This window comes from Notolabrus celidotus, chromosome 3, assembly GCF_009762535.1.
Source record: "Notolabrus celidotus isolate fNotCel1 chromosome 3, fNotCel1.pri, whole genome shotgun sequence".
In the NCBI taxonomy this organism is placed as follows: domain Eukaryota; kingdom Metazoa; phylum Chordata; class Actinopteri; order Labriformes; family Labridae; genus Notolabrus; species Notolabrus celidotus.
The window spans coordinates 8,253,512-8,270,435 of NC_048274.1; the positions used below are offsets into that span (position 1 = coordinate 8,253,512).

At 37.3% G+C, this 16,924-nt stretch overlaps 1 protein-coding gene across 2 annotated transcripts; it reads left to right on the plus strand.

Moving 5' to 3' along the window:
* Nucleotides 1-218: 218 nt before the first annotated feature.
* LOC117810606 (ephrin-B2a-like) lies at nucleotides 219-9,969 on the plus strand. Of its 2 annotated transcripts, XM_034680518.1 has the most exons (6): nucleotides 219-263; nucleotides 383-650; nucleotides 1,356-1,639; nucleotides 3,088-3,180; nucleotides 6,847-6,963; nucleotides 8,218-9,969. In XM_034680518.1, exons 2-6 carry the CDS (start codon nucleotides 544-546, stop codon nucleotides 8,610-8,612), a joined length of 996 nt encoding a protein of 331 aa, XP_034536409.1. In that variant the 5' UTR covers nucleotides 219-263; nucleotides 383-543; the 3' UTR covers nucleotides 8,613-9,969. The 2 variants fall into 2 exon arrangements, with proteins under 2 accessions (XP_034536409.1, XP_034536410.1); XM_034680519.1 differs by lacking the exon at nucleotides 219-263 and having other exon boundaries at nucleotides 301-650.
* The last annotated feature ends 6,955 nt before the right edge of the window (nucleotides 9,970-16,924 follow it).

Here is a 16,924-nt window from a genome sequence, read left to right on the forward strand (position 1 = left end):
ATGACACATCTCAAAGGGTTATTCCTAATAAAGAATATCAAATAATAATTAGCTTACAGATGTACATTGGAGTTTTTAAAATGTGTTTAGTGAAAGAAAAAACAGTGTATGACATTTCCTTGCAAAGCTATTCCTTTTTTTTTTAAATCGATCTCGGTATTTCTCTCTTGAATGTGAAGAAACTGTCATGAGGGAGGGATGAAAATTGTGCCAACCAGCCCCGTCCTCCCCTGCGCACGAGCCAGCAGTGTATGGGCGGACCGGTCAGTCAGCTGATCACTCAAATACTCCACACAAGCTCTGTCCTCAATACACGGATTTCGTCACAAGGATGATTTTCTAGCCAATTACGCACAATGTGGAAAATTTCATACTTCTGCAGGGGGAAGACTCGGAACTTGTTGGGATTACGCTCAGGAGGGATGCGTCCTGTGCGCACACCTGGAGCCGCAGGAGACATGCAGCAGAGGCGACACATTTCTGCCTGTTCTCACTCTGGTTTATGATACCGAGCCGCCGTGAAACCGGACTTTTATTCCTGTGATGGGGAGAACCACATGGAGCTGCGGTGCCCTGATCCTTCTGGCCATCATTAGCTCATGTCGTGCCGTCACTCTGGAGTCCATCCACTGGAGCAGCTCCAACACAAAGTGAGTGCATGGACCACTTTTCATGATATGAGACGATGGATGCAACTTTCTGCTGCTGCTGCTGCTGCTCTTTCCTCTTACTCAGTTATTCAGTTCATGATAGATTTAACAGTGGAAAGTTCCAGACTTTACACGAGCGTGCTACAAAAACTCTTAGCTGTCGATTAATCGATTACAGTCGGTTTATCGGCAACAATGCTAATCAAACTGTTTAATCCACTTTTATATTTCATATCAAATTTTCATGTCAGATATTTTAATTTTTTAGTTTATCTACTGACTTTTCACCATTGTTCTATTATATTTTAGTCTTTTTAATGTCATATACAAATAATCTAATAAACATTTATTTGTGTTACAAAAGCATCAAAATCTAGAGAGTATTTCGTGAAACAGTACAAACTGTAAATTAGAGGCATAAATTAGGGACTCATTTTATTGAGGATAGCTGCAGAACAGTTTATCGTTTCAGTCAAATCTGAATATTTTCTAGTTTTAGTCTGCAACCAGCAATTCAAAAACATCACAGTGAATTTGTTTGAGACTTGTGACGGGCACTTTCCACAATTTGTCTGATTGTTGTGTCTTTTGTCTTCAAACTGCATTCAGTGTGTTTGTGTTTCTCTCAGGGATTCATTTCTGGTCGCTCTTTAAACACCTTTTAGTTAACTTCATGAGCTCTTGATATATTGTCTTCTCTTACAGGTTTAGTCCAGGTCAGGGTCTGGTCCTGTATCCTCAGATTGGGGACAAGATGGACATTGTGTGTCCCCGCGCAGATGCTACCTCTGGGGCAAAGGAGGAGTTCCATCGAGTGTACCTGGTCTCTAAAAGTCAGATGGAGACCTGCACCATCCTCAAGACTGACACGCCTCTGCTCAACTGTGACAAACCTCACCGCGATGTCAAGTTCACCTTCAAGTTCCAGGAGTTCAGCCCCAACCTGTGGGGTCTGGAGTTCCTCAAGGGGAGGGACTATTACATCACCTGTGAGTCACTGTGTGTAAAGTCAGAATGATACCTGAGTCACCTGCGTGTGTGTGTGTGTGTGTGTGTGTGTGTGTGTGTGTGTGTGTGTGTGTGTGTGTGTGTGTGTGTGTGTGTGTGTGTGTTGGTGGTGTAAAGGCAGACACAAAAGCTGCTGGTTCCTACAGGTGGAGCAGCGTTTAAATCAATTCTTTGTCTCTTCCTCCTCTGTGGCCTTCGTCATCCTCGCCGCCCTCTCAATTTGCGTGTCAGTTTGCGTGAGAATCACAAAAATGTGGCCTCGTTATTGGGCCGCTGTCGGTTGAACCGGCATCTTAATGGCAAGTGAGGCATGAGATGGAGAGCAAGTCTGACCATGTAGCCTCATCCACCTCGCCGCGCTCTGACAGCACACTTCGCTCTGGCAGGCCACTGTGATTCCAAGGGCTTACATGCCCCAAATCACACAAGGCTTTTACAGCATCAGGCAGATTTGAAGGGAGCTTTCATGGCAACGTGGCTTGTGGCCTGTGAGATGTTGTTATCTGACCTAAATGCTGCTAACAAGTCTGCGCGTGTGTGTGTGGGAGTGTGTGCCTGTGTGTTTATGTGTGTGTGTCTATGTGTGTGGGAGGAGCAGGGGTGAACCAGAGTTCTTGCTGTTTTTGTAGATATATAAGGGTGTGCTTTCGTAATTGATGTGATACTCCAAATATAAACTTATTCAAAATATTTCTTGACTTCTTATTTTTAATGAGCTGAAATGACACGTTTATTAATATTAAGGTTGTTTTCATAAAAATACTAGAAAAAATGTGGTTAGAGCTTCTTCATGAGGAGGATTTTGAGCATTTAGGCAAGGCAAGGCAGCGTTATTTGTATAGCGCATTTCATACACGAGGGCAACTTGATGTAGAGGTGATGTAGAGCGATTTTGTAAGATAAAAAAAGCAAGTTCTGGAAACTTTTGATGGATATTTTTTTCAGCTTCTAACATTTTATTGACAAAATGATTTATTTCGAGTGCATGAGCTGCCTTATTTTATATCTTTATGTCTTTTTATGTATTTTCAAACAGGACTTTTATTTTATTTAACTTTTATTGAACCAGATAATACCCACTGTGATCAAGACCTCTTTCACAAGGGTGATCTGGCCTAGAAGTCAGCAGCACACATCATAATAAATATTACATGTTACAGACAACAAGTTAAAAAAACTAGTTCGCAAAATAAAGTGCAAGTTCAGATCACAGATAATTTAAAAACAAGCGTGTGTGATTTTACAGAAACTATATGATTCATTACAGTTCAAGTTTTTACTTCTCTGCATTTTCTTGACTGTGTGATGCAACTTTCAGCAACTGGCCTGCAAAACATGCATTGCATGATCACCTTGTATTACAATGATTGCAAAAAAAAAAACATAACCTTTTAAAAAAGTTGACCAGTCTCCTCTCTCTGCACATCAGCCACATCTACAGGTACTCAGCAAGGTCTGGACAACACCAACGGAGGGATGTGCAAAACCAAATCCATGAAGCTGGTTCTGAGAGTGGGCCAGAGTGAGTACTTTGTGTGTGACTGAAAGAATGACACAGCTACAAAGATTGTCATGCTGGTTGTTGTAACGCACGGTACGATATCGCCTCCCGACTGGAACGACTAAGTGGTCAGATAATCCTGATCATCTGTTCTTTCTCTTGAAGAGAGATTGCCTCATGAATTATCTCAAATCCCGAATTCGAACCGCTGGCAGCTTAAGGCCTTCTGTATTATCCTGCATGCGATCATTCGGACTGGCAGCGGCGGCGGTCGATAATCTTTCACTGTATCATCATCATAATAGACGATGGTTCCTTACTTCATCGTTTTGTGCACCTGTGGTGTACATTACAACTCAATGCAGCAGATTCAACATCAACACTTCACATATCCTGAGGATTGATTGCTGTATTGTGCAGCAATCACATTGACACTTAAACACTTAAACATTTATTATCTCAAGCTATCATTAACATTATAGACATTACATTATAGCTGTTGAGCTGCAGAGAATCGTATACGTTAAACAGACGTTGTGTTTATTTTTAACTTTTAAACCATCCCAAAATGCGATCTATTGACCACAGAAATCTGAAGTATCTGAATTATTCAACAGTTTGAGTTAGAGATGAAAAATAAATCTGCATGCTGTGTGTTTCTCATCTGATCATAACTGAAAATATGGAGCTGTTTTTCCCGCGGTGTTTACAAACACTGCTGATGTAAACAAACCTTTTAACAGCAACAGAAAACATTAATAATTTAGATTTAGTTGTAATCTCTCATTAATCTCCACATATTTTACATTTAGTTGCAGTTTACAGTCGTGAGTTCAGATTTTTGGTTTTACCACAGCCCTCCCTGCTTCCCTGTTTGGCTTTGGATTTACGGATTGTGCCTTTAAAGCTGAAAATCTTATCACAGTTATTTCGACATTCAGGGTTAATGTGGTGAGTGATGCACTGACTCAAAACTAAAATATGACACACTAGTGTAACATACAGGAGTGACGTGTGTTATCCTCACAAATCAATAAATAAAAGTACCACATAAAAAATCTTTATTTTTCACCCAGGATCACTCAGGGACGTCTGTGTGAATCAAATCAGAGCCTGGCTGCATGATAGATGGTTCAAAAACTGCTCCCACAGCTGGTGATAAAATGTGGTGTGAAATGAGTTCTTGCATTAATTCTTTAAATTGTGCCTTAACGTGTTTAACTTCCACAAAGCTGAGAATAACTTTACAAAAGAAAAAGCAGCGTCCTCTTTGAAAGAGTTAGATCCTTTCCTCAGATCTCTGTGAGACGTTTTAACCGGATGTGAAACGACTTGAGTTTATACAGATTCCTTTTTTAAGTCCTACAAAAGCAATCAAGACTATCAGCTATAAGATTTTTAATTTCTGAATGATCATTTTTCTAATGCCTGAAACTGCTGCAAGGTGGTCAGTGACAGACCAGACGATTGACAGCTCGCTGAAGAAACAACCTTTATTTACATTTTCATGAACAAATATTCACATTGAGTGACATCTTTGATTGTTAAAGGAAGCAGAAGGAGATTTTTTGTCAAAATATACAACCTCTGTGCTCAGATTTGGTCTAGTGGGTAAATTATGCGCCCATATAGTGAGCGGCCTGGGTTCAATCCCAGCCTGCAGCCTCTCTCTCCTGGTTCCAGCTCTATCTACTGTTATCTCCTCTCTAATAAAGGTGTAAAAGCCCAAAATATATAACTTAAAATAAATAGATAAATACAACCTCTGTACTGTATGTGCAGGACAAAATCAGCTAAATGAGAAGAGGTGCATCTCTGCCAGCAGGGGGCGCCAAAATCAACACAAGCTGAAAGTTCCTCAGAGCAGCTTCAACTAAAAGTAGCAATAAAACTATTTTAAGTACTCTGTTACAAGTTTAAGAGCAGTATGTCATGTTTGTTGTAGAAGAGGTGTTTTTATCATCAGTATGTTATTGTAGTTGGTTGAGGTGATGCTTTAACTTTTATATATAGAGTTACGTCAGTGGTTTCCATATTAAGGGTCAAGACCCATTAGAGGGGTGATGAGTCTGAAGAGATAAAGGTAATTATTTATTTTAAAGAAAAATAAATGATAATAACTCCTGCCACAAATGCACTGAAGCGTGTTGTATTCACATGAGAAAGAAAAATCTGCTCTGTTTTTCTGAATTAATGAGACTGAGAGCGCCTCAGTTGCACTGCGTGAGGATCCAGTATTTACTGTTTATTATTACTGATTATCATTATTCGTATTATTATGGTCTAATTGTCTCTTGAGTTATGACGTAGCCAGCTTGAATGCATTTCAGATGCATCGCTTCATATCCATGAAGCTGTATCTGATCAGCTGATCCTGGAGAAATGCTGCAACATGCAGCAGATCAGAACAAGCCTTACTTCTAAACAAGTGCAAAGTCCTGTTGACAAAGTAGTAACTACACCATCTATGTTAGTCACAAGTATCCCCCAATGTTTTAAACCCAAAGTAAATGAAACTGGATTTAACTGAGCCCACAGGGCTTGCTAACTTCCTTGTGTGGCCTTCAGGTGCTGATGGGATTTTATGGTAGGGGTATCTTGTTGATTCAGAAAATAGAATAGAATAGAATGTACTTTATTATTATTTATAAATATGCAATATGCTTCCCTAACAAATGTGTTTATTTTATTTTATTTTATTTTTTGCAGTTGACTTTTTTGTGGTATTAAATAATTGTAACTCTTTAAACACAAAGTTTAGTGGTGAAATGTTTCTTTAATCGAAGTAGAAACAGGTTAGACGTCTGAAATTTCATGGATTCAAGGTTTTTTATTGTCATACCAATACAAGCTGTCGCATGACATGGAACGAAATTTCGTTTCTCAGGTCCCGTATTAAGCCAAAAAAAAGAACATACAATTAAGGGGAAATCAACATTAAAAACACTAAAAGTAGGCTTAGCCATGGGAGCTCGAGAAGCCGCTGCACCACTGCGCGCCGCCATCTTAATGAAATTTGACGGACACCGAAACCATGAAAGCCTGAAACTGCTCCTTTAATTTTGAACATTGTGTTTCACTTTATTGATCTGTCCTTTTCTTCTTTTCGTAAACTCTTAATGTGAAAAATTGACATTTATATCTATCCAAGTCACTCTCCACCACTGTTAGAGAGCCATGTCCCCAAAAGGAAGAGGTTGAGAAATCCTGACTTCAGGTCATCGTGTGTGTGCTAGCTTCAGCATCTTAAACAGCATCATGACCGGTCTATAAATTCAGCACAAGTTAGGACTAATTATGTTTTCTAAGGCCCAGAGGAGAAGTTAATCTGGCGTTACTGAGTCATGAACGTGTAGGATGAGAAAGTGAAAATATTAGTGATTGTTTTTTTTCCTGTAAAGAGAGAAAGAGAGATCCAGTCATGACACGAACATGACCTTTGTGGTTTAATTAAGTTTCTTTGCTTCTTTTTTAGAGATGTTTTTTTAACCTTGATGACTGAAAGAAAAAAGAGACACTGACACAACCGCTAATGATTCAACAAACCTTACAGCTCTGATAGGAACACATGGCAAAACCTCACCTACACAGAAATGACAAAACCCGCCTCCAGGCAGGTAAAATGAGGAGACTTGAGGGACAGTGTCGAGCCATATGTTGTGACATTTCTCCTTCGTTATATTCCAGGCTCTTCAGATCCACCTACGACCCTCCAGGAGTCCCCCACCAGGTTCCCACCCACAAAGACCAAGGCCAAGGCCAAAGACCCGTCAGGGAAAGAAGAGGATACAGAAAGCAAAACTGGTATGAACAGAGACGAGTGTATGTTGAGCTGTAAGGGTTTTTCAAATGTAGGGAGTGGACTAGAATCACATGCTTGCACCCTATAAATCTGGATGTGGGAAAAAGTTATAAAATGATAAAAAATTAAGATAAATGGTGTCTAATCAGGTATGCTTGTGATATACTTTATTATTATTTAATTTATTCATTATTTATGTATCTATTTCTATTAGTTTTAAATCAATCTAATTATTATTTGAAATTATTTTTTATTAATTTCACTGTTTTATCTTTATTTTATCTTTATTTGTTTTATTTGCCTTTATAGTTATTTGTATCTGTTTCTATTAGTTTTCCATCAATCTAATTTATTATTTTAAATTATTTTTATTCATTAGTTAACTTTTTAAAATGTTTTGTATATTCTTTAAAGTGTGTCGTTTCTCTTTGTATTACCTTTCTATTATTCTAATTCTTATTATCTTTAATTCTTAGTATTTTTAATTAATTTAGCTATATTTATTATTTATTTATTTGTATGTATTTATTTATTCATTTTTAATTGCATCCCTACTTTTCTTCATCATACTATGGACTTATTTATTTTATTTTTCTAATTTAATTTCTAATTTAATTTCTAATTTAATTTCTAATTTAATTTCTAATTTAATTTCTAATTTGTGCATGAGATCTGCCTCTGAGTTTATTTGCTGCATTGTTGTTTTGTTTCTAATTTAGTCTATTATAATTTATATCATAAAATTTAAATTAGATGGATATGCAAAGGTTAAAAGACTGCTGTCTCTGAAAAACCAGCACTTTTAATTCCTATTTAATGCTTTTAATTGACTTATTTTCAATGTGCTTTCATATTGGAAGAGACCAAAAAATTAGACATTCATTTCCCATCATGCAGTTCTCATGGATAAAGAGGAGCATCTGAAAAATCCCAGATAGAATATCAGTATTGTTGAGACAGCTTGATTAAATCATATATACAAACTGTGAAGAAACAAAAACAACAACAACCTATAACTTACAACAGATGAATTGAAATTGAGTTGTACAGAAACAGAAACCTTGATAATGACTCTGCGATTCATTCAGCGCCAAAATCAACTCCAGACTTTTTACTCGTAAACTAAAGATTAGATTGATTCTCTTACGTCCAGCTGTTCATGTTAACACAAACTGAACCAGAGCATAAAGTCTGCAACCTTTTAAATCTCTGTGTCCTGATTTACTCTTTCATCTTTCTGCTGATTCTAATGACAGATTTAGAAAAAGGACAAACAAACCCACGTGGTGGTGGTGGTGGTGGTATCCCTGAGCCAGGACTTCTCATGTGGGTTGTCTGCGGCGGTCTGATCCTGTTCCTGGTCATCATAGTTGTGGTGGTGGTTGTGTGGAGGTACCGCCGCCGCCAGAATGTCCCCGTCTCTCAACAGTCGGCCGCGGTTTCTCTCAACACTCTGGCCGTGCCAAAGCGGGACAGCATCAGCAGCGACAACAACGGCTCAGACCGCAGCGACGTGGTCTTTCCTATGAGGGCTTCTGACAGTATGATCTGTCGTCATTATGAGCGCGTGAGCAGCGACTATGGGCCTCCTGTGTACATAGTCCAGGAGATAACGCCCCAGAGTCCCACCAACATCTACTACAAAGTCTGATGTGTGCTGCTCTGATGACAGACTCGTGCTGAGGATGCTGAGGAACACACTCAGGCGTCAGTTAATGACACTGTTTGTCTTTTAGGTGGGTTTTAAGAGAAGACAAAAATAAGTCTGATCTGTGAGTCACGCTGCAGCATGAGGACGAAATGCTGTTTACACATTTGGTTTTAGTCAGAGAGGAAACTGATGTTCACTTTTACTCCAGAACTGCACTTATGTTGAATTTTGAGACACCTGTACGTTACTTTTCTCATTTCTCATGATGATGCTTTTTACTTTGCTACATGAAGCTGATGATCAATGTTACTTGGGACTCAACAAAGTCAAAGGGCACTTTTAGAGCGCTAGTCCTCTATGCAAATCTGCAAGCTGGATACATTCCCAAACCAGTACACGTATGCATTAATATGTCAGCTGTTTATCTTTCTATGCATACTTCTTAACAGGAAATGTTGTTAACTCTGAAAACCAGACGACTACCAATGTTACCTGCTTTGATTGAGAAACATGGACGCTTGTTATTCATGAAAGAAACAAAAATCCTGCAGGACGACATTCAGTGGATTCTTTCTTGGCCCACGTCAAACCTTTCAGTCATGATAATCAGCTCCCAGACAAACAGCACCTTTTATAAAAAGTCATTTAATTGATTTATATTAACAGAAAAGAAACGTTTTGTAAGATTTCTGAACACCTAGTAGTTTATAAAATACAACTTTAAACAAAATGCTGATTAGTCGGTTTATAAGTTTGGTTGATCAGTCAATCAGTCTTAGAAAAACTGATTAAATCCCCCAAAAATTGTGCTATCATTCATGAATGGAAAAAGACATGAGAGCTATCAAGCTCAGCTCTGGGTTATTTTAAATAAACTCATTCATTTATCTTACAACCGGTCAGTTAAAGGTACAGTGTGCAGCATTTAGCAGCATTTAGCAGAACAGACTTGGTGGAAATGGGATATAATATTCAAAAGTATGATTAAATTAGTGTTTACTCACCTGAATATATAAATAGTTTGTTTTTGTTAACTAATAATGAGCATTTTATGTCAACATAAGGACAGAGGCCACCATGTTTCTACAGCAGCACAGGACGGACCAACTAGTAACATACGTGCACTTTATAATTTGTGTTTACAGACGTTACTGATGGTAAAAACTTGACAAATGTAGGATCATACTTATCATGCATCAAAGGAGTGAGCAGGGGAGTGTTTCAATCTAGAATCTGAGCGCTTGATATCGCTGAATAATCACATTTCTACACACTGTACCTTTAATGTTTGTTTAAAGTACAAAAAGCAGATTTAATCATGATAAAAAAAACATCGAATTAACTGAAAATATTTTTGAATGCGAGACTTTTACTCATAGAGTATTTTAAAATGTTGTATTAGTACGATTACTGCAGTAAAAAAAATCAAAAACCTTTTTGTTTGTTTTTATTTATGAAGAAAAATAAATCTAACCGCACTGCTTCATTTGTACAATAAATGTGTATTTAATATTTGGATTCATTTGTAAGCACTTTGACATGAATTTTCAACAGCTGTGTAAACTTTGAAATGTTCAGTAAAAAAAAACCCCAACATGATTTTGTTGATTTTATTAAACTATTTCCAGAAATTCAACACTCTTCTTCTCTGACCAGAAGATGTTTTTATGGCTTTACCTTCTCTTTAAGGATGATTTCTAAATATTCTTGAGTTCACAGCCAGGAGGCAAAGCTTCAAGAAACATAACTACTCAACATGAGGACATTGTTAGTGCTTAAAAAGCGTCTTTATCAAAGGTAGTCGACGGTGTCCTCTTTTCTTTGCTTTCTGAAACTCACTGGAGTAACAGTTCACAGCAAATTAAAAGGATGATATACAGAATCAAAAGTTAAATCAATAAGACACAAAATTAAACTCTTCTTTTGATGATAAGAATACACTTCTTTCAGTGAGTTGAAGAAAAGGAGGGTTTTTGTGGGTGGCTAGAATTGAGGAGATGTTAGTTGTTTTGGAGTCATAGACTATAAATAATGGACGTAGGATCCGTGATGTCACCCATCTGTTTCTGAAGCGCTGTTTTGAGGTCAATCGTCGGTGGGAGCCATATTGCTGCTGTCAAGCGATTGTGACGTAAAGAGGCGTGCTTTGAGCCTGCTAGCCAACAGCTACAGTGTTTCCGCCTGTCAATCAAGTCAGCTGTGTCTCTCATTGGAAGACTCATAATCTCAATATCTTTGAAATTACTGCATTACGAAAAAATTCATCCCCTGTACAGTATGTGCCGATCGAGAAATAAGCAATCCAGACTACACCCATCTTTTGTACCAGGCTCTAAACATGTTTATTTCTGCTGTTAAGATCGTCTTTTTTGAATTGGTGTGTATGTGGTTTCCTGTACTTCCGGAGCCAGCCACAAGTGGATCCTCGATGAACTGCAGTTTTTAGCACTTCCGCATTGGCTTCATAGTTTGAGACCGAAGGTTGCCACTTGCTGCAGTCTCAGAGAATAGAAACTTGTCTGTAGTGTCGAAACCAACACAGAAAGGTGGCACCACCCTGTGGCGCTGTCTGGTACTGCACCCATATTAAAACAATTACGTACTTCTTCTTCTCTCATTTTAATGGCGGATCGCAAACCGATGCATACCGCCACCTACTGTAGCGGATCGTGTATCATCAGGGTTTGATACTTCAGGTTGAATTCTGTATAATGAAAAACGAATAACTAAATAATTAGAGAAAATTAAAACGGTTAAATTCTGACACGTAGCTCATTTTAATCGTTTCTTTTTGTCTAAAACTACAATCTGTATTACTTAAACTGGATTAAGTTGAACCTCTGATCAATATCAGTCTGTTACTCAGCTGACGATGAGTTCCGAAAATGTCAAGTCAACTTTTGATGTATAAAAATGAGGGCCCAGATTTAAAAATAAATTCATAACATGTCCCTCTGCGTTGTATTTTAAGGACTTTAACACATTTTGTTGCTCTGTAATTTAGCTCTGGTAGATTTGAAGCTAGCTCCAGAAATAAGAAGCAGTCCTCTGATTGATTTTAGATGGTAGATGCTTGAATTAGGTGCTGCTCAGAGAAGCATGTCTCTTCATTACTTAATGATGCTCACTGGAGAGTGGCTGTCAGTCTGCTGTGAACAGCTCCATGATGAGTCTTCACCGTGTCTTACTAGGTCAGAAGCACGAAAACCCCTGACAGAAAGTTTAAATAGAGTTTTATTTAGTGGAATTATCTGGATGTTATTTGGTAACATGTCAAAATAAGAGTTTCAGTTGTCTTAATATTGTTCCTGTAACTATAACATGCATTTATGTTATCAAACTATCCCCTATCAAATCACAAGAAAACACATTTGATGTATGTGGAGATGATAATGAAAACACTCAACATTTAACTGTCTTACAATCTCTCCTGTGGGTGCTGTGCATGGCATCCATGGGTGAACATGTTTCATGCTCCTTCAGCCACATCATGCTGCACATTTTCAACCTGTCAGCCTCCATGAGCTTCCTCTCCACCAGGGACACTGCTGCGTCAGAGAGCGTGGAGCCAGACTGGAGGATCTTCAGGACATGTGCTCTGTCTCTGCATCAAACAAAGAAACTACTCACCTAAAACCAAAGTAAGCTAGCTTTGGAGAGCGTTCCCTTGAAATGCAGTTAAATGTTTCAACAATTGCATGTAGCCTGGCTGAAATGAATAGCCTCAGATGTAGAGTGTGGATGTTTTTATTCTTCTTCCAGCTAAAAAAAAACGCAATTTTGCATCCAGCAAAATATAGTTAAATAACCCAACTCATCTTTTTTATAATGCACCTTTCATACATTCAAGCATGAAGCCTAAAGAGCTTCACAAAAGAGCAGAGAGACAGAAAACAAAAAGGAATGGGTTAAAATGATACAAGGCTAAAACAAGATAGAGTAAAGTGATATGTAATACTTAAAAATAAATATATAAATAAATCAAATCAAATCAGATTAATAGCGGATAAATTAAATTAAATTAAATTAAATTAAATTAAAATAATGCTAGTAACAGTAATAAAAGTAATAATGTTGTCTGGGGCTAAAAATAAATGTCTCCAAATTAAAAGCCGTTTTGATGTCCAGAGGCAGAGTTCAGAGTTTAGGGGCATAAAAACAGAAAGCTCTCTCTCTTTTTGTGAGGGACACATGAGGAACATTTAAAAAGGAAGCATTTGAGGACCTCAGTGATCGAGTTGGAAAATAAGATAACAGGAGATCTGTGATGTATGGAGGCTGTAAAGAGCTTTAAAAACAGGAAAAAGAACTGTAAAATCAAAAAGAAAGATGGAGCCAGTGCAGAGTTTTAAGAAATGGAGTGGTGTGATCTGTTTTCTTGTTTTAGTCTTGTAAATAACTGAGGTCCAAATCAGGAAACGTTTGAAGTAAAACTACATCAAAACTGTTGAGCACAAAGGACTTTTTTAGTGCTCATATATTTCTCAATGCATAGAGCTACAGTCTGAAGAACCTTGGTGCATTTGCTTCACTTTAGATCACTTTGAACGGGACTCTTGTTTCTTTCAACAATGTGAAAAAAAACAATATAACACAAATGAGCGTATGACTCTGAGACACAGCAAAGCGTGTTCACTATCTGTGTGTTTCTGTGTGTTTCTGTGTGTGTGTGTGTGTGCGTGTGTGCTCCCACCCCCTCGCCTGAAGTGATCCCTGCTCCTGTGAGATGTTTTTGTCCTGTGTGAGGCTTCACAGCTGAATGGGCCGTGGTCAGGCGAGGTGAGTTCAGTTGACCCCGGGGTCACGCTGAGACAATGGTGGCCGGGCTTTTATAGGAAGAACAAAACAGGGACCCCCAGGCTCATGGCCTCTGTGGTGGGAGGGGCTTAGATATGGTAGGCCATTTTAGAAAGAAACGGGCAGAAGGGGTGCTGCATCTGAGAGGATGTTCTGAATCTCAACAGGTTTAAACCAGGTTAAATAGTAAACATGGAGGGTGTTAAACGTTGCACATTCACCCTGATAAGTGCATGTTCTGCTCACCTTACTTTGTGGTGTCATACCTGCATGTGTTTCAGCTTTTTCCAAAAACACAACATCCTTCATTTTCACTCACAGAAATATAAATAATCTCATGAACAGGATGCAGAAAGTCTGCATTTTGCAGCTGTGCCCGGCACCCATATTGCATCTTTAACTATCATTTGTGCAGAGAGAACAAAGCTCGAGGAGGACAGAGGGGGGTGGGGCAGGGTCCAATAAGGAGAGCTTTTATCTGACCCCATGGGACGATGTGAAGTCTACAACCTCCCTGCATCCACCCACCCCCCACCTCACTTCCATATGCAGAGGAACTAGCCCCACCGCTGGCTTTGTGTGGGGGGTTGGGGGTCATGACTGAGCGCTCCCTCTCCCACCGTGTGCTTAGGAGAAGTGGAGCTGAAAAAGATAGAATGGTTTTAAGGTGAAACTTTTTCTATCCCTCCATCTGGTGGAGGATTTAAGAGATCAAATCAAATACCTTTTCGTCATCATCACTCTTTTCTGTGGATTTTTAACCTTTTTGAAACATCAGTGTGCAGAAAAGAAAGAATTACTTCACAGTTTTAAAAAACTTTCGATCAGTGAGAACTTTCTCCTCCTTCCCCTCGCCGCTTTTCTGAAACTCTGTGTTCCATAAAGCTGACATTAAAAACAACAGACGCTCCAGTGATGGGGAAGTTGTGGTCAGTGCTTCCTCTTACAGTTGAACTGCAGTCTTAAAATTATGGATGTACAGTATACAGTTAGCTAGTTCCCTCTGCTGGCCAGCAACCATACTGTACAAGTATTACATCTGTGACATTGCATTTAGAAGACGGACGCTCAGCAGCAGATTGAATAAATGTTGTATTCATTTTCAGCTCTTCTGGAGCCGTTTTAGATGCGATGACTGGTCAATGTAAAAATATTGATGCACATATTATTTTCTATTCTAGAGCTGTGTTGAATTTCTTCCCTAATTCTCAGAACTTCCAAAATGTTAGGGTGGAAATAACTGAAGAAACACATCATCCTTTTTTAAAATCTCTTTCTTTATTCTTCATTCTTTCTTCGACAATTTCTAAATCTTTGCATCGAGAACAATCATTAGATGTATTTTAAGACGGTTTTAAAGTCACAGAAGAAGCTTTTACAGCTATAACTTTCAGTGTGGAGGTAATATTTACACTTTACCTGAAGTTAAAGTGCTGATTAAACTTTCTAAAACATGCAGACTTTGGAGAGTTAAAACAATTATATGGATGAAAGGTTGTACGTTTTTAGAAAGCAGCCAGGGTTACAAAATAATGTGAATTGCTTTCCTCTGAAATAAAGTTAAATCAAAGTTTAATGTAACATTAATTAGAAAATAGAGGTAGCTTTTTAGCAATCCTTTTTTGAAAGTGAGCATTTCTTTCATCCTCAGTTAAAATAAATAAATCTACATTATGTGAACTAGTTTACAAACCTATAGACTTTTATTCTAAGGAGCTGGGAATCCTAAGTCTTGGTTATTAACTTCATAAACATCGAAGAATGAAAACACAGAGGTTTGGGTTATTTAAAGTCAGATGTCAGAGCGGGAGGGATGTGTTGATTAAAGCTATTTTAATTCTTAGATATTATTTGTCTCAACATTAAAACCCTTTAAGGGAGTGCTGAGTGTGGCCCTTTACTGTTCAGGGCCCCTGAGTTATGTTTCAACACTAAAATGCTTTTCTGTTGTAGTTTAATGGAAAACGTTTTTGGTTGAAATGCAGCCGTTTCATTTCACATCTAAGAACAAAGATACAGCTTAGTATGAGCACTTAATGGACTCTGCTGAAACGTTAGAAATGTTTTGATTATCTGATTTACAAAATCAGAATTTGATCTTAATTGATCTTGATTTTCACAACATGAATCAAACATTTACAGCCTATTTTACATTCTTTAAATGTTTTATGAAGAGTACAGGTGTGTTCTGCTTATAACACTGCTTTTTCTAATCAACATAATTGTGTTAAAATAGTCTTACAAACTAAACGTTTTAACAATTTTAATTAGTTTGAATACTTGCCTAATTCGTTTTGATATTTCAGGCTTCCTGTTATTAGATCATCATCAAAAAAGGAGCTTAAAATGTTGTTTTGAATTAGATTTTGGTGCTTTTATTTAGTCACAGTACAAACAATTGTGTTTTGTCTTCTGTCAAACTGGTACACGAAACGAATTAATTTCACCAAATAACTCTGACAAGAGAAATAAACATAATTTGAAATACAATCCTAAATAATCCTAATACAATACAATGATTTGAAAAAAACTGAATCTTCTTACTCTGAATCACTTTAGCAAAAACTAAATTACTTTTGTAAGCTGGAGAAGCTACGATCCTGCATTTCTGTTAGCCTGTTAATGAATAAACTTTGTTTAAAGAGTTACACCTAAATTCTTACTTCAGAAGATAAATAGTTTATTATGACTATTTTTAGATTGTTACATTTTCTAGTTTTTAACAGCACACTTAACAATGTTTTTAGGAAGTTCAATATACTTATAAAAGCCAATTGCACATGCTTTCTGCAAACAAATTCAAAACATAAAAAGCCAAGTTAACTTAATGTTTTTAAATCCAATTTTAAGGTGCATTACAAAAATAAATCTGCATGAAATCATGCCTGTATACTTTATTTTCCTCTTTTCTCTGTCTTCTCCGTTCAATATAAATTTAATATATTAATATAAAAGAGCAAAAGAGTAATACATATAAGAGCATTAAACTAAAGCTTGTTTTATTGTGTCGAGGGGCAGCAACAGGTCAATTAGTCATCTTTTTTTAAACTAACATGCCTCAAAAGGAGTTCATGTCTTCAATATGTAGAACAGTTTATCTCATCAGCACAATTATTATGATTATTATGAAGTTATTTATTTATATATTTTCATTTCACTTGAACTTAAATGTGCTTAAAGCTACATGAGGTTTCCTGCAATGCATGCATACTCTTCATATGTTTATGACTGTAGGGTGCAAAACCAACAATTTTTTTACTTTTACATTTGCTAGTTTTTAACAGCAGACTTCACAATACTTATTAAGAAGTAAACTCATACATTCAAGTACTTAAAGTGTATTGCAATCACTTTCTGCAGAAAACTGCCAACATAAAATGTCCAAGTTAACTTTGTTTAAAATGCATTTTTTTAGGTGAATTAAAATAAATAACCAGCATGAAATCATGCCTGTATAATCTATTGTTCCTCTTTTATATGTCTTTTCCGTTTAATATAAATTCAACATGTTAATA

What these genes read in the sequence shown, in the direction of transcription:
- LOC117810606 (XM_034680518.1), top strand. Translation starts at nt 544, where the DNA reads ATGGGGAGAACCACATGGAGCTGCGGTGCCCTGATCCTTCTGGCCATC. An exon ending in TGGAGCAGCTCCAACACAAA is followed by an intron (nt 651 to 1,355) that starts GTGAGTGCATGG and finishes CTTCTCTTACAG; the next exon opens with GTTTAGTCCAGGTCAGGGTC. An exon ending in GGTTCTGAGAGTGGGCCAGA is followed by an intron (nt 3,181 to 6,846) that starts GTGAGTACTTTG and finishes GTTATATTCCAG; the next exon opens with GCTCTTCAGATCCACCTACG.